General features: G+C 45.6%; 1 protein-coding gene across 1 annotated transcript in view; it reads right to left on the minus strand.

Annotated features, from left to right (window-relative positions):
- The window catches only part of LOC124752147 (choline O-acetyltransferase), a 121,446-nt gene that overhangs the window by 90,118 nt on the left and 6,083 nt on the right, over positions 1-25,245 (minus strand). Inside the window, exon 2 of the mRNA XM_047248993.1 lies at positions 10,144-10,252. Within this exon, the coding sequence (XP_047104949.1) occupies positions 10,144-10,252 (109 nt within the window). The remainder of the gene's footprint in view (positions 1-10,143; positions 10,253-25,245) is intronic.

Consider the following 25,245-nt stretch of genomic DNA (forward strand, 5'->3'; position numbering starts at 1 on the left):
ATGTAAATCTAGTACTCCGTTATCACGGAAAGAATGCAATGTGCACTTGCTGCATTTCCTTTTGTTTCTCTTAGATAACCTTATTTTGAATAAAGAAACACTGAAAATACCCTCAGTTTTTCTCATAATGTGAACGTACGGGAGAAAGTTTCAGTAACCTCAGGGACAATGATTAAATTTACGCATACATATGGAAAGAATTTATTTGTACTACAAGGTTCTATATACTGTATATTCAATTTTGATATAGCTCAGGAGTTTTTTGTTATTGAGGTAAGCAAAGAGGCAGTATGCTCTCACATTAAAAACCTTACGTGTTACTCTAAGACTGAATTTACCGTCATTACGTTAGTCAAAAGAGAAACTTTCTCGTTCAGAGTAAAGAAATGAAGTCATGCATCTGTTAGAGATTTAAGTCGATTGGAATAAACAGGCAACAGCGTAAAAATAAAATGAGGAATTTTGAGTATGCATATCGTTTGCTGTAGTAACACTGCTACTAGCTAAACATTGAGTAGAAGTACCTTTAAGCAGCGTTTCTTAGCACCTATAGCCAAACGTCAACAGTTCAGTGTAAATGGTCGAGGAGTCACACCAGTTCTTATGTCTCGTCCAGCGTCATTGTTGTGAAACAACTGACATCTTACTAATGAAATTCATGTTGACTATTAGCTTACGCACTCTAAGAATTTGGCGATGTTAAGCAATGCTCATTTTTATGGGGTCTTAGCTACATTCTTCTAAGACAGGGAGAGAACTTTGTACATGGTTCAAATAAAGACTTTTAGTTCACACTGAAAACAGAAACCATAATAATAATAATAATAATAATAATAATAATAACAGTAAACACCAGCAAACATCCGTGCAGGATGTACGAAAAGTAGAAAGCACCATAAAACTAATAACAGAATAGTGTACAGCCATGCTGAAAGAAATGAATGTCTGTCTGGTAGCTTTGCATGCTGGTGTTAACATCTTCTGATTGTCGATTGGAAGCTGTTGCAGGTTTCGTGATCCGGCTAGTCCGCTAGAGGAATCTGCTTCGTGCAGGTTGGAAGCAGAGCATCGGGGCACATGCGCTGTGCAGGCAAGTAAGTAGTAAGGGGTGGCTTCGGCTTCGTCTTTCGGCTGATCTGTGTGCGCGTGCTTGTGTGCCGGTGGTATTCATCGATGCACAGCTAAGGCCCAAGGTATCTAGGGATGGGGAAGCCGTCCACGAACCGCTCATGTTGTTAGGCGTAAGGTATGTTGCTGGTATATAGCCCAAAGTGTTCCTTAATTCTTCACTTCCATAATGAGCACATTAGATTAGGTAGAATGTTAAACGGAAATAGCTGCGTCATATCTTCCCTCGTAACTTTGAATGATGCTTTTACAAGCAAACAGAAGACTGAACGTCAGTTTTCAGCATATAAATGAAATTTGAGTGATTTACTTTTAGTCTATGACGCCTGTGTTATCCGCAGTTATTGTACTTGGCTGTATTGGTCTTGGAAGCGTTGGAAAGTTGTTTATGTAAAAATACATCCACAGAGCTAAAATTACGTGTAGGATGTTGTTGGGATAAAACACTTAGCATGTTGAGATGCCCGCTACATAGATGTTTTCTTCATTTCCTCTGTACACTCATGCAGTGAAGCTCATCTAATTCTTTTCACTGTGCGAAACTCACGAGAATAAACGCACAAGAAGAAGGGAAATAAATAGGTAACCGATTTCTGAAAGACAGTTATGTATTTGCCAGAAATTGCGTTAGAGTTGAGAAAAGGGTCTCAATGTTAAGAAAAGGAGTGAGAGAGGAAATTATGTGTATTATATATTTGACGTTTAAACCCTCCAGGTTAGCTGAGAGCACTAATGCGCTGCTTCCTGTACTTGGGTAGGCGCTCCGGCCCCGGATCGAATCCGTCCGGCGGATTAACGACGAGGGCCAGTGTGCTAGCCAACCTGGATGTGGTTTTTTAGGCGGTTTTCCACATCCCACTAGTTGAATACTGGGCTGGTCCCCACGTTCCGCCTCAGGTACATTACTCGCAGACATTTGAACCACTTTTACACTATTTCATGATCTGCACTAGACGCAGACAGCTGGGGTACACTGATTCCATCCTGGAGTGTATGGGGTGGTGGCAGGAAGGGCATCTGGCCCCATCCTGGAGTGTATGGGGTGGTGGCAGGAAGGGCATCTGGCCACCCCTTCAAATTAACCTTGCCAAATCCATTGTAACCATGCCGATCCTGCGAAAACTGCAGGACAAAGGTGTAAGCAAAAGAAGAAGATATATTTGATGTTTAGACGTCTGACTAAAAATAATTTAATGTGTGAAATATTTCACGTTAAGCACGTAAAACCTCCATGGTGAGGATGCGAAACCATAATTTTTCATGTAGTTCAATGTTTATGACGGCATATCTCCTGAACCATATATCATACAGTGATGATCTATAATTTTACAAGTACATCCTGTGGTAAATGTGGATACATTCTGCAAATGTGTTGTGAATAAATTTAGTAGTAAAGAAGTAATAAATTAAAACATCAAACCTGATGCTGAAGTTTTATTGAATGATCAGCGAAAACGTATTAAGTGATAAACCTTTTCGTTTCATATTTTGTGTGGTGTGTCAGAGAGAAAAAGCTTTTAAAAGGTTTGAAATAGGTGTAAAGTTTGATGGAAGTCTCTTAGTGCTCTGATTATCAAACACCAAATGAATGTAGCCTGGGAAATTGGCGTGCCGCGAATTATGCTGCACGAGACGTCTACGTGATCTCTAACTTTAATACTTGTTGTGTTAGATTTTTAGTGTTAGATTATATCTCTAAATAAATAAATTATGACAACAGATTAAATTTTTAAATTTGGTCAATAATTGTCTGAAATACTGAAAATCTAATTTTTGTTGCCTCTGAAGCACCGTGCAACTGGATTTGGATGACGGCATGACCAGTTGACGTTTTAGCCTCCGAGTAACGTAGTTAACGACAGACTAATCGTATCTGATCAGTGTCTCTCAAGGCATATACACCGGAAACGAAGGGAGCTAATACCGTCTGTTGGCAACACAGATCAAGTCAACTTGTAGTCTGGTAGAATAAATTGTGTTCATGGATCCGCGTCAGCTATATAATATCTCGGAACAAATGAAAGTTTGTGTCCGACCGGGATTCGAAAATGGATTTCGCTCTTGTCAAGAACTTCGGCTATCTGAGTGCGCTTCCAGGAGCGACCAGAATCTCTATTTGTTCTGCTGTCTACTCTTTCCCTTGTGCTCGCACTACACTGTCGTTTTTCCCGCACAGTGTGAGGTACCAGTTTTCTCTCGCCATTGCCTTGCTATGCTATGGCGTGAACTACTGCAGTGCAGTGTATCGAGACTCTGAGTTGACGATCAACAGACGTAGTCAACTAAGAATAAATTCGAAAATTGCGATTATGGATTCACATCAGCTATAAAATATCCAGAACAAATGAAAAATGAATCACCATTAGCAATGTCTACGTCCCTCCAGGTGGGCCACTTCCTTACGTTGCACTGTCTACCCTAATCCAGCAACTCCCGCCCTTGTTTCTCCTTGGGGACTTCAATGCTCACCATCCATTGTGGGGGAGTGTCACTTCAACGGTAGGGGTATCCTAATTGACCAACTTATCACGGACTTCGGTTTGTGTCTCCTCAATGATGGTTCCCCTACCCACTTCAGTGCCGCTCATGGCACCTTCTCTGGTATCGATCTCACTATTCACTCCCTTGTCCTCGTGGCTTCCCTACATTGGTCATCTTATGATGATCTTTGTCGCAGTGACCACTTTCCGGTGTTCATATCGTTCCCCTGCTTCCGCCAGCCAGACAGGCCCCCATGTTGGGCATTCTGCAGCGTGAAGACCTTTATATACGTCTGCTGCCCACTTTGACACCTGCCTCTCGAATTCCATTGATGTAGTCGTGCAAGGCATCTCTGTCACCATTCTTCATGCTGCTGGCGCAACTGTCCCCCCTATCCACAAGACCCCCTCGTCGTCGACCGTCACCGTGGTGGACCAAGGATGTGGAAGTTGCTGTCCAGGGCTGCCGACGGCGCTGCAGCGATTTAAGCGACACCCTTCACAGGCCAACCTCTTCACTTTCAAGGGTCTCAGTCCTAAGGCTCGGTACCTTACTAAGTGGAATGAAAAGGAATGCTGGGAGCGCTATGTTTCCTCCTTTGTGCCTCTTCATCGCAGGTTTGGTCCAAGCTCCGCAGCCTTCTGGGCCGCCGGCGACAGTCAACTGTCCAGGGTCTGAACGTCCAAGGTATTCTGTACACTGATCTATTGGTCCTCCCAGAACACCTCATGACACACTTTGCGACGGCACCGTCGTCCGCTTCCTACCCTTCTGCCTTTCTCTAGCAGAAACGCAGAGTTGTACAGACCTCCCTCTGTTTCATCCTGCACCATGTTGAGCCCTATAATGCACCCTTCACTGAATGGGAATTGATGTCTCCTCACGAGACACAGCTCCAGGCCCGGATTCCATCCACAACCAGATGATCCAACACTTGGACGGTCCCCAGAGGCAACAGCTTCTACGGGGCTTCAACCACAATTGGCTCATGGGTGCTTTCCCGTAACAATGGCAAGACAGTATAGTCATCCTCATCCTTAAGCCCGATAGTAACCCAACGTCTCCCGAGAGCTACCGCCCAGTCAGCTTGACGAATGTACTTTGTAAACTTCTCGAAAAGATGGTCAGCTTCAGGTGATGATGGGTACTCGAATCTCAGGGCCTTTTGTTCCCGTATCAGTGTGGCTTCTGGGCAGGGGCGATATCCAACTGACCATTTACTCCGATTGGAATCAGCCTTTCGACAGGCTTTTACTCACCGCCGGCACCTTGTCGCGGTCTTTTTTGACCTACATAAGGCGTATGACACGGCTTGGCTCCATCACATTTTAGTTACCCTCCATGACTGTGGCTTCCGTGATCCCCTTCCGATTTTTATCCACCAGTTTTTACCTCACCGGCTCTTCCGGGTTCGATTTGGCACTTCACTCAGGGCCCCTCAGATTCAGGAGTATGGTATCCCACCTTTCCTCATTACCATGAATGGGCTTGTGACCTCTGTTGGGCCTCTGGTTACCCCGGAATTGTACGTCGACGATTTTTGCATCTGGTGCAGCTCCCACTCGGTGGCATCTGCTGAGCGCCATCTCCAAGGCGTCATTCGACGGGCCTCTGCTTGGGCCACCGCCCATGGCTACCGGTTTTCTCCCTCCAAAGCGCGGTCTATGCATTTTTGTGGTCGACCCACAGTGCACCCCCAATCCAGAACTTTATTTAGGCAATCAACTCCTCGATGTTGTGGCACAGTCCCGTTTCTTCGGCCTTATTTTTGATAACAAGCTGACATGGCTGCTCCACATCCCCCACCTAAGGAATACATGTATGCAGAATGTTAATGCTCTCCGTCTACTGGCCCACACATCTTGGGGTGTAGACTGTTCCACTCTTCTCCATCTTTACCGTGCTCTGGTCTCGTCCAGACTAGATTATGGTAGTCAGGTTTATAGCTCAGTAGTTCCTTCCACTTTGAAACTTTTTGACCCTGTCCATCATTATGGGGTGTATCTGGCTATTGGTGCCTTTCGCACTAGTCCTGTTGATAGTCTCCTCACAGAAGCGGGGATTCCCCCTCTACACATCCGTCTGAGTCAAATCACTGTTTCTTACGCAATCGCCATTCGCCAATTCCCAGACCATCCCGTGTATCCCGTGCTCTTCGCCAACGAGGGATGTCTCGCTCCTAACACCTGCATACAGGTGGGATTGCCGGTTGGCATGTGTCTCACTTCCCTCTGTCGGGATCTCCATCTCCACTCACTGGACTGCACCCCCCCCCCCCCCCCCCCTCAAGTCTTTCCTTCTATAACCCCCTTCCCCTCTTGGATGGTGCCTAGACCACAGATTAGGACCGATATATTCCAGGGTCCTAAAGTCTCTATGGTTTTCCGGCGTCTTGTATGTGCCATCTTTGCAGAGTTCCAGGGTGCAACCATCTTTTACACCGATGGTTCTAAGAAAATCAATAAGGTGGGTTACGCTTCCACGTCTCCTACTGGCTTCGAACACCATTTATTGTTGGGATTCACCGCAGAGCTACTAGCCATTCACAGGGCCCTCCTTTTTGTTTCTCAGGCCTCCCTCCACAGTGTTTTAATTTGTTCAGACTCCATGACAGCCTGCAGGCTATTGACCGACGCTAGTCTCGTCACCCTTTGGTTTCTGCTATCCATGACTTTCTCGCTGCCCTTGAGCGTGCCGCCTGTCCAATCGACTTTCTTTGGGTTCCAAGTCATGTGGGCATCCCAGGGAATGTAATGGTTAACCATTTGGCTAGAGAAGCAGATACTTACCCCCTATTTCCTTCCATGGTTTCAGTAGCAGAAATGCTGGTCTATGTCAAATCTCTCTTTGACCAAAAGTGGAATGCCACCTGGAGCGCTACTGCTAATAGTAATAAACTTCGCACAATCAAGGAGTCTACTGCAGTTTAGCTCCCTTCCTTCCGCTCCTTTCGGAAGGAGTCCTCTGTTTTATGCCGTTTACGCATTGGTCATACACGGCTCACTAATTATTTCCTCCCACTCGCACAATGTGGTTGTGGAGCCTGACTGACGATTTCTCACATATTGGTGGAATGCCGTCTTTTTTCGGCCCTCCGTGTTAAGTGCAGTCTTCCTAATTCTTTAAATTTAATATTAGCAGACGATTCACGGATGGTTGAACTGGTCCTCGGTTTCCTCCAGGAAATTGGTTTTTTATTTCCAGATATGGGGTTCTCCTTTAGTCTTAGGGCAGGGGAAGGTTGGTTGTGGTTTGGACTTCTTTTACAGTCTTCTCGGTCTGTGACCCCATGTCCGCCCACTTTTTTCCAATTTTTAGATTTGATCTCACATTTTTTGCCTTTACTGTGTGTGTTTAATATTCCTTATTTTATAATTTAACTCCCCTGATTGGATCTGTCCACTTTTAGCACACCATCTTTCTTCTGTGACTCACTTCAGAATCGCGGGGCTGATGAGCTCACCGTTTGGTCCCATAACCCCTCTCAATCAATCAATCAATCAAAAATGAATGTGAGTGTTGATGGTCGACGCACTGTGACAGGCACTGCACTGCAGTATTCCATACCATAGTAAGCCAATAACGAAAGAAAAACAATGTTTCACCCTGTAAAGGGATTATGTAATATAATAAGAGCACAAGGGAGAGCACGCACCAGAACAAATGGAGATTTGGGCCTCTCCTGGAAGCGTGCTCGGACAGCCGAAGTGGTTAAGGCGACTACTCGCGACAAACAGGAAACCCGGGTTATAGTCTCAGTTCGGCACAAATTTGCAAGGGTATTAGAGAAAGGTGCGTGTCACCAGCGCTTTTCAATATTTATACTCAGGAAATATCAGAAAGTGGAATAGACAATGCAGGAGGCATAGGCCTAATACTACGAGACGAAATACCGATACAGTTAAGTATACAAGTGATAAGTCAGTATTGCCCATGTCAGAGGAAATAACTACAAATTGTAGTAGAAGGTGTAATACAAGCGTGAAAAGAGTGCGGAATGAGGAAAAACGGAGAAAAAGCTGAAGTGTTGTGAATCAGAAAACATGAAGCCTGCGTGAAATTATCATTGGAAGAAAAAAGCTTGCAACAAATTAAATCAATCACGCATTTAGGAAGTATGGAGACGCAAAATAGAAGCAGTACGGAGATAAAAAATAGACTATCTGCGAGTAAAACTGCTTCTGAGAAGGTGAAACTTTTTTAACAGTAAAAAGAATTTCAATAGAACTACGAAATTTTTTGTAGTATCATATGACAGTGAACTACGAATAGTTAAAAACAAAGGGAAAACATACTTTAGTAGTTCTGAAATGCGGCTGTGGAGAAAAATCCTTAAAGTGAACTAAAGAATTACGGGGGTCTTTCACTAATTAAACAAACAAACATACCGGATTATCAGAAACGGTCTGGAATGATACTAAGGATACTGCAGGGTAAGTTGTGATGAGAAATAAGTGTTAAGAAAAAACTTGTTACATTGTACCTTTCCCAACTTAATTACCATTCGGATTTGCCAATTAGGCCACTGTGCAAGTAAATCCAAGCTTCCTGCCAGATGCTGTGTTACCAGACGTGTTCTTCGTTTGGTTAGCTGAAAGCGAAAAAGAAAAAAAACTACAGGAGACCATTGGATGGAAGCGTCCACTGTCCAAAGTTTGCATCACTCTTTTGCTCTGTTGGTGGAAACCAAATGAAGTACTCATTTGGCAACACCGTCTCTGGCAGGCTGCTTGAATTTGCGTGCTAAATTACCTGCCTTGCTGACTTCAATGCTAAATCGGAAGCGGTACAATGTATAGAATTTTTTCTTAAAAATTATTTCTCAGCACAGCCTATCCTGCAATGCATTTACAATCCTCTCAAACTGTTTCTGACCACACTGTACAATGAAGGCAAGGCCTAATGCAGGGACAGCCTTTTTCGTTAGTTGAAAACCTTACGTAGAGTATTAGTCATTTGTTCGATTAATTCGGTGTAAATATAACATTTAAGGTGTTAGGTGCGACAGCGTGTGCGCTCCAAGAAAATAATTTTAAAGAACGGAAGTCTGTGTTCGGATTTTTTACTTTCGGAAAGTGTACAACCATTAGAAATATTCTCTCGCATCAACAAACAACATGGCAGTAACTGTGTACTTGCACGCTTGGAAAAGTTTAGAAACAGCCAAAAAAGGGTAACCGTAGAGAAATACTCTGGGTGCCCAGTATCAGTATCAACCTCGGTGTTGCAAGATCGCATTGATCCAAGAAGACCGATTACTTATATTTGAACAAATTGCTGACCACTATAGAGTAAGTGTTGGCACAACTCATTCCATCATCCAAAACGTACTGATGTACCGTAAGACGTGTGCAAAATAGTTTCCCAGGAAACATACCAGTCATCATAAAGAACAGAGTTTTCGATCTGCGCCAAGCTCAAAAGTCTTTTCAGTAGCTAAGATTTTTGGACATGATTTAAACCTGTGATAAATCTTGGGTACATTATTCTGAGCTGGAGTCTAAGCATCAAAGTATTCAGTGGATTCACTCTAAACTGTCTGTCCGTAGGAAATACAAAACGCAGCCATCGGCTAGTAACATCAGGTTAACCATTCTTTGGAGTGCCCATGGTTTCATTTTCTCTAATTTTTTTGGTGGAATAACGCGCTATCGTCAGCCTATGATACTCAGGCATGATTGCGTCAGAGTCAAAGCTGCGTTGAAGAGGGAATGTCTGGTAGGGCATAGGAAACGCGCGCTTCTTCTTCAAGATAAAGCTCGACCTCATACATCACAACTGATATTATTGGTGGAGTCGACTGTGAGATTCTACCTCATTATCTTTACAGCCCTGACATTGTGTCTTCGAAATTTTATATGTTTAGTTCGATGAAAGAAGCTATGTGTGGCGTCAAGTTCAAGACAATGAACAGGTAAAGAAAAATGTACGACATTGACTTCGAGATAAAAATAAGGAATCTTCGTTGAGGGATAGATGCATAGAAACTGCTAGCGATTACGTGGAAAAATAGACAAAAACTGCATTGATCCATTTTTGGTGTACAGCTATCTCGTTCTTTTAAGAGTAGGACTGGAAAGAAACTAAAGGAAGGGCTATTACGAAGAAACTGCGTCATTCAACGAAGAACCAGTGCAGTTAAGGCTACAGGGAACACAGGCAGACGGAGAAGAAAATCTTCAATGCTGGATGATATTTAAAGTCGATGAAATTAGTACCAAAGAAGGAGACCTCAAAGATGGACATAAATTTATTCAGCATACAAACAAGGAGGTAGGAGAAAGTGTCAGTTCCCGAACATGTTCTGTAACGAACTGGCGAACAAGCGAGTTTGTGGTGTGAGTAGCCTAAGAGAGAGGCATTCCGCACTACGGTAGGGGTTCGCGGGTTGTAGACGTGCGAGGCGTCCCTGACGTCAGCGGCTCGTGGACGGCTTTGGGCGGTGTTGCGGCAGAGGGATGGGGCGTGGCGGACCTGGTTCCTGCAGACGACGGCGACGTGGTGGCTGCGCGACGCGTGGTCGTGCAGCGAGTCGCGCGGCGCGCCCGGCGTGCGGCAGTGGCCCAGCAGGCGGTAGAACTGCGCCATGCACAGCGGCTGGCCCTTCTCGCGGCTCGTCGCGCGCTCCACGGGCAGCGCCTTGCTGCCCGCACAACACCAGGCGCTACGTTACCAACACCTACCTGCTACCTGCGGTGCTCACAACAGCTGCACACTCTACTCGCTCTTCCAAAAATAACTCTTCCATTTCACAATGTCTCTCGTGCATGAATGAAGAAAGTATCTCGGGGTGAATTTTAAGTGCACGCTTAGGACTGCATAGTTTTTACTGTGGATCGTCGTTAGGCCCTTGAAGCATTTGCAAACATTTCAGGACAGTGGGATATAAGTGTTAATTTCGTAAACGACGTTATCATTTCTGTTGATATTATCGCAATTTGTTCGTCTGCACATTATGTCGATAGCGATGATGGATTATCCGACGAACTTGCACTCTACCTGAAGACATTATTATACAGGATGAACAGGAACTCCGCCAACAAACTTTTGGAGACTGTTCACGGATACTTTCTCAGTATTTTGTTGCATGGAACTCACTGTCTTCTGTGGCTCGTTGCAGAATAAAAAGAAGTAAACTAAACTTCGTCCGAACAGGCCTTGGGAGGCACAATGGCACCGACCGGCCGCCGCGTCATCCTCAGGCCACAGGCGTCACGGGATGCAGATATGGAGGGGCACGTGGTCTGCACACCGCTCTCCCGGCCGTATGTCAGTTTACGAGACCGGAGCTGCTACTTCTCAGTCAAGTAGATCCTCAGCTTGCCTCACAAGGGCCGAGTGCACCCCGCTTGCCAACAGCGCTAGGCAGACCGGATGGTCACCCATTGAAGTGCTAGCCCAGCCCGACTGTGTTTAACTTCTGTGATCTGACGGTTACCGGTGTTACCACTGCGGCGAGGCCGTTGGCCTCGTTGCAGAATAATAAAGTAATTATGAGTTATATGGTTTGTTACCTCTATCACTTTTATTTCTATGAAATGAGAGTGAAGAAGCTAGTAACACGCTGTAACCAAAACAGTCAACACAAAACACATGGTATTGCAACAATCCTCGGACGCTGAAGTTCTGTGATTTGGTGTGGTTGCCGTCTTTATGGGAAAGGTTAGCATAGCGTTGTTGTGCTGCTCTTCCGTTGCATTCAGTGAACCTGTACACGAGGTGCATGTCGGCCAGCCTTTCGTCAGTAATCCTATCCATAGTAATACCGTCGACATGTGATTAAGCGGCAAGAAGCCAAACAAAAAGCAACAACTCTATAACGAGCCGCCGGACACCGTGGGTCCCTTATACCAAAATACTCAGAAGGTATCCCTCAACAATCTCTGGAAGTTTGTCGATGGAGTTCTGGTTCATCCGTAGACACAGAGGCCAATAATAATGATTAAGTGGAAGCCAAGCAGAAACTACGTAGCCCGAAATAATGCTGATAAAATGCCTAAGCGTGCTGCACACTGATGAAATACAAAATCTCTCTCAAAAGGAACTTATTGGTTATTCCAGTTTATAAAAAATAAATATTATATTTTTTTCAATACTCGAACGCAATATGTGAAAAAATGTACAATTTTTGTGTCAAAATAAATATAACGTGTGTTTGCGGCATTTAACCAATGTCACTAGTTTTTTATCTCCAAGTTATCAGATTTGTCGATGGTTCGGATGACCTACGATCGCTCCAAGTCCACATAAACGATGTACTACTGGATTTCAAAGAGACGTGTTCTAATTTGGAACGACATATCGTTGCTATGCTTGCACATAAAGCAGTGGACTGTATTTACCAACATTTACCAATCATATTTAGGATCAAAATTGTATGTTTCAATGTCCCCTCCACCAGTCGTACGCCAAACGTTGAGACGATAAACTCCTCTCTTGCTTTTGAGAGCAGGTCTGCAGTTACTGCTTTCATTGTTGTTGCAATGCGATGTTCTGATCACCCAAAGTTGTCGGAAGGGGAGGTACACAGGCGGAGACTTTTACAATCCCCCGCCTCCACACACTGTGAGATGAGGCAACCTTCGAGGCCAATGCTGCAATGCGATATTTCTATGCCGCTTACAGTTGATCCATGTTACAGGCAGCTCACTGTTAAGGAAAATTTGGAAATTCGTGGTAAGTTCCTGTGGGACCAAACTGCTGAGGTCATCGGTCCCGAGGCTTATACACCAGTTAATCTAACTTAAACTAACTTACGCTAAGGACAATGCACACACCTATGCCTGCGGGAGGACTCGAACCGCCGACGGGGTCACTGTTAAGAAACACACTTAAATGCAATTGTCAGTGTGGTACGGTGCTCCATCCCAAAAATGAAATTTTGGTATGTTCTCGCAATTGTAAAAAGGCAGGTCGCTAACATATCGAGGTAAGTGGTCCTGTTACATTGTTAAAAGAAAGAAAACACGCTGTACAACACTATTAAAGCATTACTTTTCGGAGAACCTATAATTGTCGCTTATTGTTGCTTGTAAGTTTGAAATCTGGATCAAAGGTCCCCAAAGTTTCACTGTGATAATACAAAAGCGTGGCGCCCAGCAACGTCATCCTCGGGCTTGGCAACGCTTCAGACAACAAGATGTTGACAGATATGAAAAAAAGCTAGAGCTCAGAAGTTCATATGAGGTATAAGAGCCGGCCGCTGTGGCCGAGCGGTTCTAGGCGCTTTAGTCTGACATCAAGCGACCGCTACGGTCGCAGATTCGAATCCTGCCTCGGGCATGAATGTGTGTGATGTCCTTAGGTTAGTTAAGTTTAAGTAGTTCTAAGTCTATGGGACTGATGACCTCAGATGTTAAGTCCCATAGTGCTTAGAACCATTTTTTTTAATTTATTTTTTGAGGTATAAGATGCGTTAATGATGTCACAGTGGCACCAAATTTCACCACACCTCTGCCCAGCGCCACCGTTTACGAGTGAAACTACGGCCTTGACGTCGTACCCCTCCTACTTACCCATATTTCACCCCCTCTTTTGACGCCTATGCTGTGGAGGTCAGAACTACGGCACCCAAACTCGAAATCACACGTCTTCATATGGTTGGCCGAGGAGAGTATTCAAGAGACCCCGACGCTCAGAATCGACACGAAAAGGCCTCATAAAGTGGCTTAAAGGGCGTCAGTGAAACCACCACTTCGTTTGGGGCGCTAATTGCCACAAATTTCGCTGTCGAAAATGACAGTTGACAGCGGGATGAGCAACAGGACGACGGTGTTGTCAACGATCGACACCCTCGGAACGGTTCAACCCTTCTGTAAGGACATCGGCTTCTGGAACCCTATTTGAACGGTTTTTGACTCCTTTGGAGTGTAGTGCGACCGCAATTTTTGTTTTACTGTACAGGGTGGAACGGCTAGGAATCGTTCAAAACCATTCGATGAAATCTAAACATGATACGAAGCCAATAAGGATGTTTATGCTTTTTCGAAATGCTCGCTAATTGTGTAGCTGGGCCGGAACGTGGGCTCGAGCCCGGTATTCACCTTGATGGATGTGTGAAACCACTTAAAACCCGCATGTAGGCTGGCGGGAACACAGGTCCTCGTCGTTAATCCACGCGGGCACTTTCAAATCTGGGCCGGCGGCCTTCTCGTATCCCGGCTAAAACGTGCGCCTTTCCCAGCGTGTCAGCTCGATATACCCATCTAGCCTTCAGCCTTCTTCTGCAGCGTCACATTTCAAAAGATTTTATTCTCTTTTTACACGAACTGTTTGTTGCCCACGTACACTCGAACTTCAGAAAAGACTTACTATCGTTTAAATTTACAGTCGTAGCTAACAAATTTCTCTTTTTCAGAAGTTTTTTTTGCTGTCTCCAGTTTGCGTTTTATATTCTCTCTACAAGAGTTATTTTTCCGCGAAATAGCGAAACTCATCTACTAGTTCTTGGGCCCCATTTCCTAATCTAACTGCTTCAGTATCACTTATTTCGGCTATTTTCCATTACCTGTATTTTACTGTTATTTATATTCACTTCATACCCTCCTTTCAAGACGCTATCCGTTCGGTTGAAGGGTTCCTGCAATATCTTTTCCATCTCTCACTGTATTACAGTATCGCAGCATCGATAAGTTTTTCTTTCTTTTCCTTGTATTTAATTCATTTTCCAAAATTCCCCATATTTTCCTTTATTGTTTGCTCAGTGTGTAGATTGAATAACATTGGCGATAGACTATAACCCTGTCTCACTCCCTTCTCTGCTAGTGTTAATCTTGCATTTGCTTCAACTAGTATAACTGCAGTCTGGTTTTCTTTCTACATTAACGTCTTCAAGACTTTTTTTACTACCTTTGCAATGAAATTCTCCTGGAGAGTGCCAATTATACAATGAATGAATGCATGTATGTCTCTCGAAAAGAAGTGTCACTCAAAAGAGGAAGTGTTTAGCTATCGTAGGCATATCTCTGCATGGGAACAGCGAACGTAAGAAATTCTAGAACTGCCACAAGCCACATATAACTTTTTCTTTTAGTTGATTCACTCAAACGACTCGATCATCTTCAGAAATTACGTAGCCGAGGACCACATGTTACAAATACTGGGATGCGTATACCATCGCCTTCATAGTCTTTTTTTTCTTTTTTCTTTTTTTTATGACGGCGCTAAACACAATCTGATATTTGTAGCGTGTGGCCCTCGGCTACGTAATTTCTGAAGATGCTCATGTTGGTCGATTGAAATACGTAAAATAAAGAAAAAAATTACGTGTGATGAGTGGCGAGTCTTCATCTTTAATTTATAAGGAAGTGTTTACATACCAAATAACGGTTAGCACCAGCAGAAGATACTCTGACATTTCTCACCCGCTTGACTGGTATACAAAGGGAGCAGTGCAAAGTAACTGCATCTATTTTACAGCACTGCTCTGGTCGGCCGTTGTAGGGAGACGGCTCACGTATCGCTACGTGCTTAACGGTGCGAGCGGCGCCAGAAAGGTTGCGAATAATTGAAACGATGTGGCAGTGGGCCGGCGCCCACGCGCTGTACGGCTAAGAGGATTAAAGGGCGGCGCACACCTGCCGTGTTCTCTCTCTGTGAGTCGAGCGAGTTCTTCACGTGCGGGGTAGGGACCGCAGGTAGCCCGAGCGTGCAGCGTGATTCACGCCTGGTGAGTGCCACGTAGAACATATCAGTCTGGCACCAATTTCCCCTATCTATGCGGCAACGACGTTTCATGGCACATGAGCTTTCTTTTTTCACTTGACTGAAACAGTGTCCAGATTAGGATTACTCTGCGCATGTTAAATAATTTCTGTGTTGCCGGAAACTGACTGCACAGCTACACCGAAAACCTCCGTAAATCACTGTTTCTTCCTTCCAGTTTATTGGCCATTTCAAGAGTAATATCGATTATGGCAGTTTGAAAATAAGCGCAATTAACACACAGTCCCAAAGCAGAGAAAATTGCCGAGCAGGCGGGGGATCGAACCCGGGCCTCTTCGGTTACCAATCCGCCGCGCTGACGGCGCAGCTACTCGGCCTCTCTGTTACGAAAAGTACTGTACGAATGAGCGGGGCACTTCAGTATGCGAGATCTGATGATAAATTTAGATACTAGTACTTTCGGAACAGAGTTAATAGTGTGTGTGTACTCGACGTGCTTTAACGAGCTACAACGAAAAGAAATCGAGCAGGTGTACGAATTGAATTTACCTCTGTGATTTTGTAAATTTATTTTTCTCATTCATATGGGCCAGAACTACTTCGAAATCGAATGTGCCATTACATACCTATGGTTTTTCTATTATATCATGTTCAGAAAGCAATTTACAGTTGAAAATATTGGAAGGAATGTAAACTGTTTACCTAAAACGGTGGTTGGCGGGTAACCACGTGGCTAACATGAAAGGGATTGTACTTTAGATGTACACAGTTGCCTACATATAAATTTTTGAAAAGTGGTTTTTCATTATAACAAAAGTAGCAAATAATCACTGAAGCTAAACATTGTAAAATGCTAGTACTGAAGGTAGGTGGCGAGCTTTTGGCAGATATTGTATACTAACACATCCACTATTGCGCGGCGCGGGGAAGCCTCGCGGTCTGAGGCCCCCTGTAACGGATCGCGCAGCTCCCACCGTCGGAGGTTCGAGTCCTCCCTCGGGCATGGGTGTGCGTGTTGTCCTTAGCGTAAATTAGTTTAAGTTAGATTAAGTAGTGCGTAAGCCTAGGGACGATGACCTCAGTAGTTTTCTCCTATAGGAACTTACCACAAATTTCCAACATTTCCACTGTCCAGTACGACCTGTGGTATTGTGTTATCAGGTTACTGTGTGCACCCGGAAAGGATGCTCGTAGCACCTTATGAACCTTTTGCTAAGTTAATGCGTGACTTCGAATTAGCTTTGAAGACTGCCCACTTAGAAAAATGTCGGGCATAGAAAACTGGCCATTTATGCCATTATTCAAAGCGTTAAGGCAGTAACGTAATTTTTATATTGTCTTGAGTAAGGTACACTCCTGGAAATTGAAATAAGAACACCGTGAATTCATTGTCCCAGGAAGGGGAAACTTTATTGACACATTCCTGGGGTCAGATACATCACATGATCACACTGACAGAACCACAGACACATAGACACAGGCAACAGAGCATGCACAATGTCGGCACTAGTACAGTGTATATCCACCTTTCGCAGCAATGCAGGCTGCTATTCTCCCATGGAGACGATCGTAGAGTTGCTCGATGTAGTCCTGTGGAACGGCTTGCCATGCCATTTCCACCTGGCGCCTCAGTTGGACCAGCGTTCGTGCTGGACGTGCAGACCGCGTGAGACGACGCTTCATCCAGTCCCAAACATGCTCAATGGGGGACAGATCCGGAGATCTTGCTGGCCAGGGTAGTTGACTTACACCTTCTAGAGCACGTTGGGTGGCACGGGATACATGCGGACGTGCATTGTCCTGTTGGAACAGCAAGTTCCCTTGCCGGTCTAGGAATGGTAGAACGTTGGGTTCGATGACGGTTTGGATGTACCGTGCACTATTCAGTGTCCCCTCGACGATCACCAGTGGTGTACGGCCAGTGTAGGAGATCGCTCCCCACACCATGATGCCAGGTGTTGGCCCTGTGTGCCTCGGTCGTATGCAGTCCTGATTGTGGCGCTCACCTGCACGGCGCCAAACACGCATACGACCATCATTGGCACCAAGGCAGAAGAGACTCTCATCGCTGAAGACGACACGTCTCCTTTCGTCCCTCCATTCACGCCTGTCGCGACACCACTGGAGGCGGGCTGCACGATGTTGGGGCGTGAGCGGAAGACGGCCTAACGGTGTGCGGGACCGTAGCCCAGCTTCATGGAGACGGTTGCGAATGGTCCTCGCCGATACCCCAGGAGTAACAGTGTGCGGTCCCCTACGGTCTTGGCGTGCATCCGTGCGTCGCTGCGGTCCGGTCCCAGGTCGACGGGCACGTGCACCTTCCGCCGACCACTGGCGACAACATCGATGTACTGTGGAGACCTCACGCCCCACGTGTTGAGCAATTCGGCGGTACGTCCACCCGGCCTCCCGCATGCCCACTATACGCCCTCGCTCAAAGTCCGTCAACTGCACATACGGTTCACGTCCACGCTGTCGCGGCATGCTACCAGTGTTAAAGACTGCGATGGAGCTCCGTATGCCACGGCAAACTGGCTGACACTGACGGCGGCGGTGCACAAATGCTGCGCAGCTAGCGCCATTCGACGGCCAACACCGCGGTTCCTGGTGTGTCCGCTGTGCCGTGCGTGTGATCATTGCTTGTACAGCCCTCTCGCAGTGTCCGGAGCAAGTATGGTGGGTCTGACGCACCGGTGTCAATGTGTTCTTTTTTCCATTTCCAGGAGTGTATATTAAAAGAACGTCCTGGTTTCATGATTTATTTTTCATATTTACTTTAGTTCTCCAATAAATTACTTTTTTTTTTCAAGGGAAGAAAAAGAAAGTGCGAAGTGGTTTGTTGAGCCGTTTCTTCCTCCTGAGCTTCGAAAACCTCTTACTAGCTCAAAAAATGTGACTTATTTGTAGCAGAATTACAGCAAACTGCTAAATCTAAACGAGTACATACTCGAAATGATGTCAATACGATCACATATTGGCTCAGCCATTCGCGACAGCGTCTGTTACGTTCGCTAAATTTTCTTTCGTAATAATTCTGTAAATTGACAACACAAGACTGCATCTACTAAAGGAGAAATAACGAGACGTCCGTACATCATTCTCACACGAAATCAGTCTAGTTTTCGAGCGATAGGTGGCCCTCGCGTCGAGAAAATCGTTGCCCGAGCTATACTCCGGCGCGTCTTTTGAACTATCCTCAGACTCGGTCTCCAAAATGTTTAACGTCTCTGCATTGTAATACTTCCATTCCAGCCCATATACATAATATTTCAACATATTAATAACATGAATCGTTGCCAGTCTGGATAGCTGAGCGTGTTAAAAGTCCCGCTTGTGGGATTCTCAGAGACGTGCCTGACCCGGAGCGAATACGCCTCGCGGATTAACGACGGGGACTGGTGAGCCAATGAGTTTTTAGGTTGTTTTCCACATCCGACTACGTGAATATCGCACTAGTATCAATCTCCCGCCTCAGTTATACGCTTCGCAAGCACTTCGAAATCGCTCTCACGCTTGACGATGTGATTTACTCTAGGTGCAGAGAGAGAGAGAGCGCACAAAGCCCGTCCTGGGAAGAGTGGGGCGTAAGGAAGGGCTTCGGCTAACACTGCCCAAACGCTTATAACAATGGCACCCCTAGTGAAAAGGGGAGAGGTATGGAAAGAGAAGGACAATGCTGTAAATAAGATGTGAAGATCGAAGAACTAATGAGAAGGTGCAGAACCTATTTAGAAAAAAATATATTTGTGACACAGCGTAACTGAAAGAAGGGATAGATTCGTAGGACAATCCTTAGGAATCAAGGAATCGCCAGTTTCGTAATAAAGGGAACTGCGAGTGGTAGAATTTCAGAACGAGACCAGGGACGAATGCAGTAAGTGGGATCAAAGTAGCCTGTTTGTAACAGTTCGTTGTGTCACCCTGGTGCCAACTGCTGCTCAAACTGCTTCTGCAGATGCAGTACGATGCGCCAAAGCCATACGCCGAACACGATGGTCTTCCCTCTCGCTAGAGACAGGTGGCCGTCCGGAGTCCGGTCTTCTTGTGACTGTGCATTCTCGTTACCACCGCTGCCAGCAATCATGTACAGTGGCTACATTCCTGCAAAGTCTCTCTGCAGTATCGCAGAAGGAGCATCCATCTTCTATTAGCCCTATTACACGACCTAGTTCAAGCACAACGAGGTGCTGATAATTGCGTCTTTCTCGCCTTAAAGGCATTCTTCACTAACACCAGCTCACCATGTGCAATGTGCAAAGCGTGTATTTGAAGCAAACCTGATTTGCATCCTCAGAGTGGTGCTACTAGTACCACTCCTATGCGATTGGCGAGAAATTTGAATCGACATAATCTTTCGGATGGAGAATCACGCACTTATGTCGCCTAAGTCATCTACATCTACATCTACATCGATACTCTGCAAATCACATTCAAGTGCCTGGCAGAGGGTTCATCGAACTACTTTCACAATTCTCTATTATTCCAATCTCGTACAGCGCGCCGAAAGAATGAGCACCTATATCCTTCCGTACGAACTCTGATTTCCCTTATTTTATCGTGGCGATCGTTCCCCTATATGAAGGTCGGTGACAACAAAATATTTTCGCATTCGGAGGAGAACGTTGGTGATTGGAATTTCGTGAGAAGATTCAGTCGCCACGAAAAACGTCTTTCTTTTAATTATTTCCAGCCTAAACCCTGTGTCATTTCTGTGACACTCTCTCCAATATTTCGCGATAATACAAAACGTATTGCCTTTCTTTGAACTTTTTCGACGTACTCCTTCAGTCCTATCCGGTAAGGATCCCATACACCGCAGCAGTATTCTAGAAGAGGACGAACAAGCGTAGTGCAGGCAGTTTCCTTAGAAGGTCTCATTCTTGGAGTTGCGATTTTTTTTCCGTCAGTGTGGTCTGAGGTGAATTTCTTCACTGCGTTATCCGGTCATAGGCTGATCTTTGTCTGTAATTCTGTAATGATCTCTTTGTCGATGGGACGTAAAACCTTAATGTTCCTTTATCCTCGGTAAGTAGACGTAGACGACATGGAAATAGCGGCTGTTTCGACGGAGTACGGCGGCTGAAGCGAGGCGCCAGGTTGCCGCTGTGGCAGGTGACGCGCTTAGAGTAGCGGCAGCAGTACGCACTTGACCTGGTGCGCGGGGGCGGCGGGGGCGGCGGCAGCGGCGAGGGGCGGCGGGGCAGCCATCGACCCGGCGGCGACGCGTGCGGCGCACGTGAGCGTGGGAGAGCGCGCCCCTCTTCCTGTGTTTTATCGTCCCGTTCCGGCGCTCCCCCAATGCGTGCTTGCGGGCCGCTTCATTACGGAACAATAGCCGCCGCAACAATAACAGCTCCCCTTTTGTTTTCGCGGGGAAACGGTCCGCTTGCTCCCAGCGCCGGCTCCAGCTCTGACGGCTCGCGCTGCATTCACCCTTACTCTACCGATGTCATTCCAACGCGCTCTTCCGTGCACTCACGACGCAGCTGAGTCGAGTGCCAATTGTTGATACCGACAGGAGAGGCTCAATTATTTGCGGAAATCCTGATATTAGCCTTATTACGGTTCGGAGGTACGGTTGTGCAGCTAAACGTTGAAGTTAGCACTGAATATGTAAAGGGCATTCAAATGAAACCCGCTGACTAGTGTAAAGTAACGGTAACGATTTTATTAACACAAAAATTTAGTCATACACAGTACACATACTCAAAAATAGTCGCCAAAACTGTTGGAAAATTCATCCCATTGCGACACTAGCCTGTCGATTCCATCCTTGAAGAAGCTAATCGGCTGCTGTCGGACCCAGTCACACACTCCATCGTCCGTTGCGAATCGATGTCCACGAATAGCTTGTTTGTTTTAGAGGTTCAAACACATGTCCGGGACGAGCATCGTCTTCCAGTGACTCTCGCCCCTCAAGGAATCGTTTGCACCATTCCACAACACTCGAACGACCCAGATTGTACTCACTGTACATAGCCTTTATCCATCGATACATTTCACGGCCTCCAACTCCCTCCGCCGCCAAAAATCGAATCACTCCTCGTTGTTCCTGCTTACTCGCCCGCGCGTTCGGTAGTGGACGATAACTTGTGTGATCACCTTGTATTCCGCTTCAGTCCGGAACCGCGCTGCTGTTACGGTCGTAGTTTCGAATCCTGCCTCGGGCATGGGTGTGTGTGGTGTCCTTAGGTTCGTTAGGTTTAAGTAGCTCTAAGTATAGGGGACTGATGACCTCAGGTGTTAAGTCCCATAGTGCTTAGAGCCATTCGAACCACTTTGAACCTTCTATTCGGCGTGAAACCACACAGGCGCTATGTAACAACAAAACGGTGTGCAGGCGTCAGTCTCTCTACTAATAGATGGCGCCACCATACCCGCAGTTACGTGGTGACACCGTTCGTGTAAGGCAAAGGTAGACGCATTGACCAGGTTTCGTTTGAATGAACCTCATAAAAATACAAAGGAAAGTTATCAGCAGCTGTACGTTTCTGGCATCAAGCTTGTACCTTCTGAGTATCTGCGTTTAACTCTTCATACAGCAGCTCTTCAAAATGAATAAAACGAGGTTTTCGGAAGTGAGGTCTACGTCTTATTTTAAAATCGGCAACCCTTCTCCCTCTCCCTTGCTTCTCATCAGGCGCCCGTTCATCAAAGTATTCCTTTCCTATACACTATTTAAGCAATAGTATCTGGACATCTGTTAGTGGATGTTAATATGGCCTGTGTCTACCCTTCACTTTTACGACAGTTTAAATTCTGCTGGGACACTTTCATTGAGGTGGCAGCCCGTTCCCCCGCAAGGGCCGAAACCAGAGAAGGTAGTAATGTTGGAAGCTGCGGTCTGGTGCCAAGTCGACGTTCTAGCTCGTCCCAAAGGTGTTCCGTTGGGTTCAGGACGGGTCTCCCCAGGCCAATCCGTTCTCATGACTGTCGCTTTATGACAGGGTGCACTGTTATGCTGATACAGCTACCGTCTCCGAACTATTCCTCTATCGTACGCATTACATAACGTTGTAAAACGGGTTCACATCTTCACATCGTTCCTCATTTAGCGTTTTATTAAGTGAACAGGGGGACCATACCCTTACAACGAAGCACATCCTATACCATATCACCACCTCCTCCATACCTGTCCGCAGCTCGTGGTCTCGAGGTCGCGTTCTCGCTTCCCGAGCACGGGGTCCCGGGTTCGATTCCCTGAGGCGTCAGGGATTTTCAACTGCCTCGAGATGACTGGGCGTTTGTGTTGTCCTCATTATTTCATCATCATTCATAAAAGTGTCGAGATTGGACTGAGCAGAGGTTGGGAATTTGTACGGGTGCTGCTAACCGTGCAGTTGAGCGCCCCACAAACCAAACATCATCATCATCATCATCATCCTCCGTTCCTCAATGATGGCATTACACATTATAGCATGTAACGAGCTCCAGAGATTTGCCACACCTAAACCCTTCCATCACATAGCCACAAGGTATCGTGATATTCATCACTCCAACTCGTTCATTGCAGTCAGTCAGTAACCAGTGATGTTGCACGATAAACCACCTCAAGCATCGCTTAGCACTGACTACACAATCATCTGCCTTGTTAGGGCTACTCGATCACCGCGTCCGTTTCTTTTTGGCTGCCTACGAACGCTACCTTGCTGGACTGCCGGCACCACTCCGGGACTCGCGAATGATTCCTTCAGCTGACTTCATGCGATTTTCTGCAGCCACCGACCACAATGTTCATTGGTCCCTGTCCGTCAATAAGCGAGGTCCGTTTGTCCTGGTTTAGCTGTGATTATTCCTTCGCATTTCCACTTCACAATCACTTCAGCAGAAATCTATTTTGCAGTATTAGATGGGTTGAACTGTCCCTGATAGATTTGTTAAGCAGCACGCAGTGACGAGTCCGTGTCCGAAGGCTATGAGCTCTCCCGCCTACCTGTACTGGCAACACAACACGCCACGCTTCCTTTTATACTGGCAGGAATGCATCTGATGGCAACAGTGGACAATTCTACATTACACTGGGTTGTCGCTTAACGTCACACCAGTTGCCTCACCTTTCAGTCGATTTTTCTATAGATTAACTGCACTTAGTCATCAACCGTTTCAATCTTTTCCAGAGAATAGGGGATACGAGGAAACTACACTGTCAACAGGAAACTCTGAAAACAGCTTATGTTTTCGCATTACCGCTAGATTAAAAAAAATAGATACGCAAAGCCGCTGAAGAATTTGTTACCACTGGCTTTAATATGAACACTGGTCATACTGTTAAATCTATTCTGACTCTTTGATATTTCTAGTTCTTCAAGTAGGTCAAACTTCTTTCCTTTCTTTTCTATGTGCTCCGTCTCATAATTCTCTTCAATACGTGTAGTGGATGACCTGTCTCATAAACGTGTTTTGATGCAACAGATTAAAGTTAAAAAATGTTAGAATATTTGCGAATTTCTAAGGAGCCGAACTGCAGAGGTCATCGCTCGCTAGACTTAAACACTACTTAAACAAACTTACGCTAAGAACAACACACACACACACCCATGCCCAAGGGAGGACTCGAATTTCCAACAGGAGGGACCGCGCAATCCGTCACATGGCGCCTTAAACCGCGGCGGCCACTCCGCGCGGCTACAAAAACTGAGCACTATGGGACTCAACATCTGAGGTCATCAGTCCCCTAGAACTTAGAACTACTTAAACCTAACTAACCTAAAGACATCACACACATCCATGCCCGAGGCAGGATTCGAATCTGCGACCGTAGTGGTAGCGCGGTACCAGACTGAAGCGCCTAGAACAGCTCGGCCACTCTGGCCGGCGCGCGGTGACACATTAATTATAACTGCCTAATCTGAAAGTCTTTTTGTTCATTGTGCCTTGTCGAGAACGTTCTTCCTGGTTGCCCTATACACCTCGCGTCTCATGATGCACACTGTATTCTAAATACTCCGGTTTTTTTAGTTAATTTTCCAATTCTCGACTAAATGCATTATACTATATCTAAGTTTTTCGCTTGAAATGTGGATTTCGGCTTCCTTGGTTTCAATTTATTGGCCAAGTTTTTCCAGAACATGGCATGGTAACGATCTTGTTTTTTATTCTTAGTTAGTTCCTCTTTTCGCGTCCTCTTCCGGCGATTCGCCGTACTTGCGGCTATTGGGACGCTCTGAGCACTAAACGTTAAAAAGCAGCTTGGCTCCCAAAACGTTTCTGTAGTTAATTTTGAGCATATTTTCCTAGCGAGTAATGCGTAAGTAATACAGTGGACTTTCAAAGTGACATGCAGCAGGTTTTGCAAATAAAGTGCAGCAAAGTCTCGTGTATTATGCTTTATCCGTATTTGTTGGTTATTTACGTAGTCTCCAGTCCTCATGAACCAGGATAAATGTTAGTTTGCTTTAATCCCTAACAATATATTCATTTTTTTGTTACACACTGGATTGGACATCGAGATGGGTCCGTATGGACTCTCTGGGAACGGACCCTCTGGCAATGCAGAGATGTAGAAAAGCCATCGCAAATGAGTAATAAATCTTTATTTAATAATATCGCATGGCTGTTATTTCTTCACCACGTCCTGACAAAAAGATATTGCATTCTGAGTCACATATAGACACATCAAGGCCATTGTTTCTTCATCTGACGACCACTGACTTTCTCTCTTTCTGTTCCACATGAAGCGTTTGAGCTAACGGGACCTCGTTTAAATCAGCAAGAAAAACGCTAATTGCACTTGAGGTATTCGGATAATAATGACAAATGGCTCAGCAATATCTTCGGGAATGGGTTCTTCCCTCGTCACTACAAAATCCTCAGGTGTATCTTGGAGATTTGCTGCATTAAAGTCTACAAGACAGTAAGGACAGTGACTTCAAATTCCTCAAACAACGGTGTGGCGTGTTCTAAGATGACGCCTGCATATGAAGCTTTACAAGTATCCTTACAAGTTGCAATTACTGCAGCAGTTGCGTCCCG

Source organism: Schistocerca piceifrons, chromosome 1 (genome assembly GCF_021461385.2).
Source record: "Schistocerca piceifrons isolate TAMUIC-IGC-003096 chromosome 1, iqSchPice1.1, whole genome shotgun sequence".
In the NCBI taxonomy this organism is placed as follows: Eukaryota; Metazoa; Arthropoda; class Insecta; order Orthoptera; family Acrididae; genus Schistocerca; species Schistocerca piceifrons.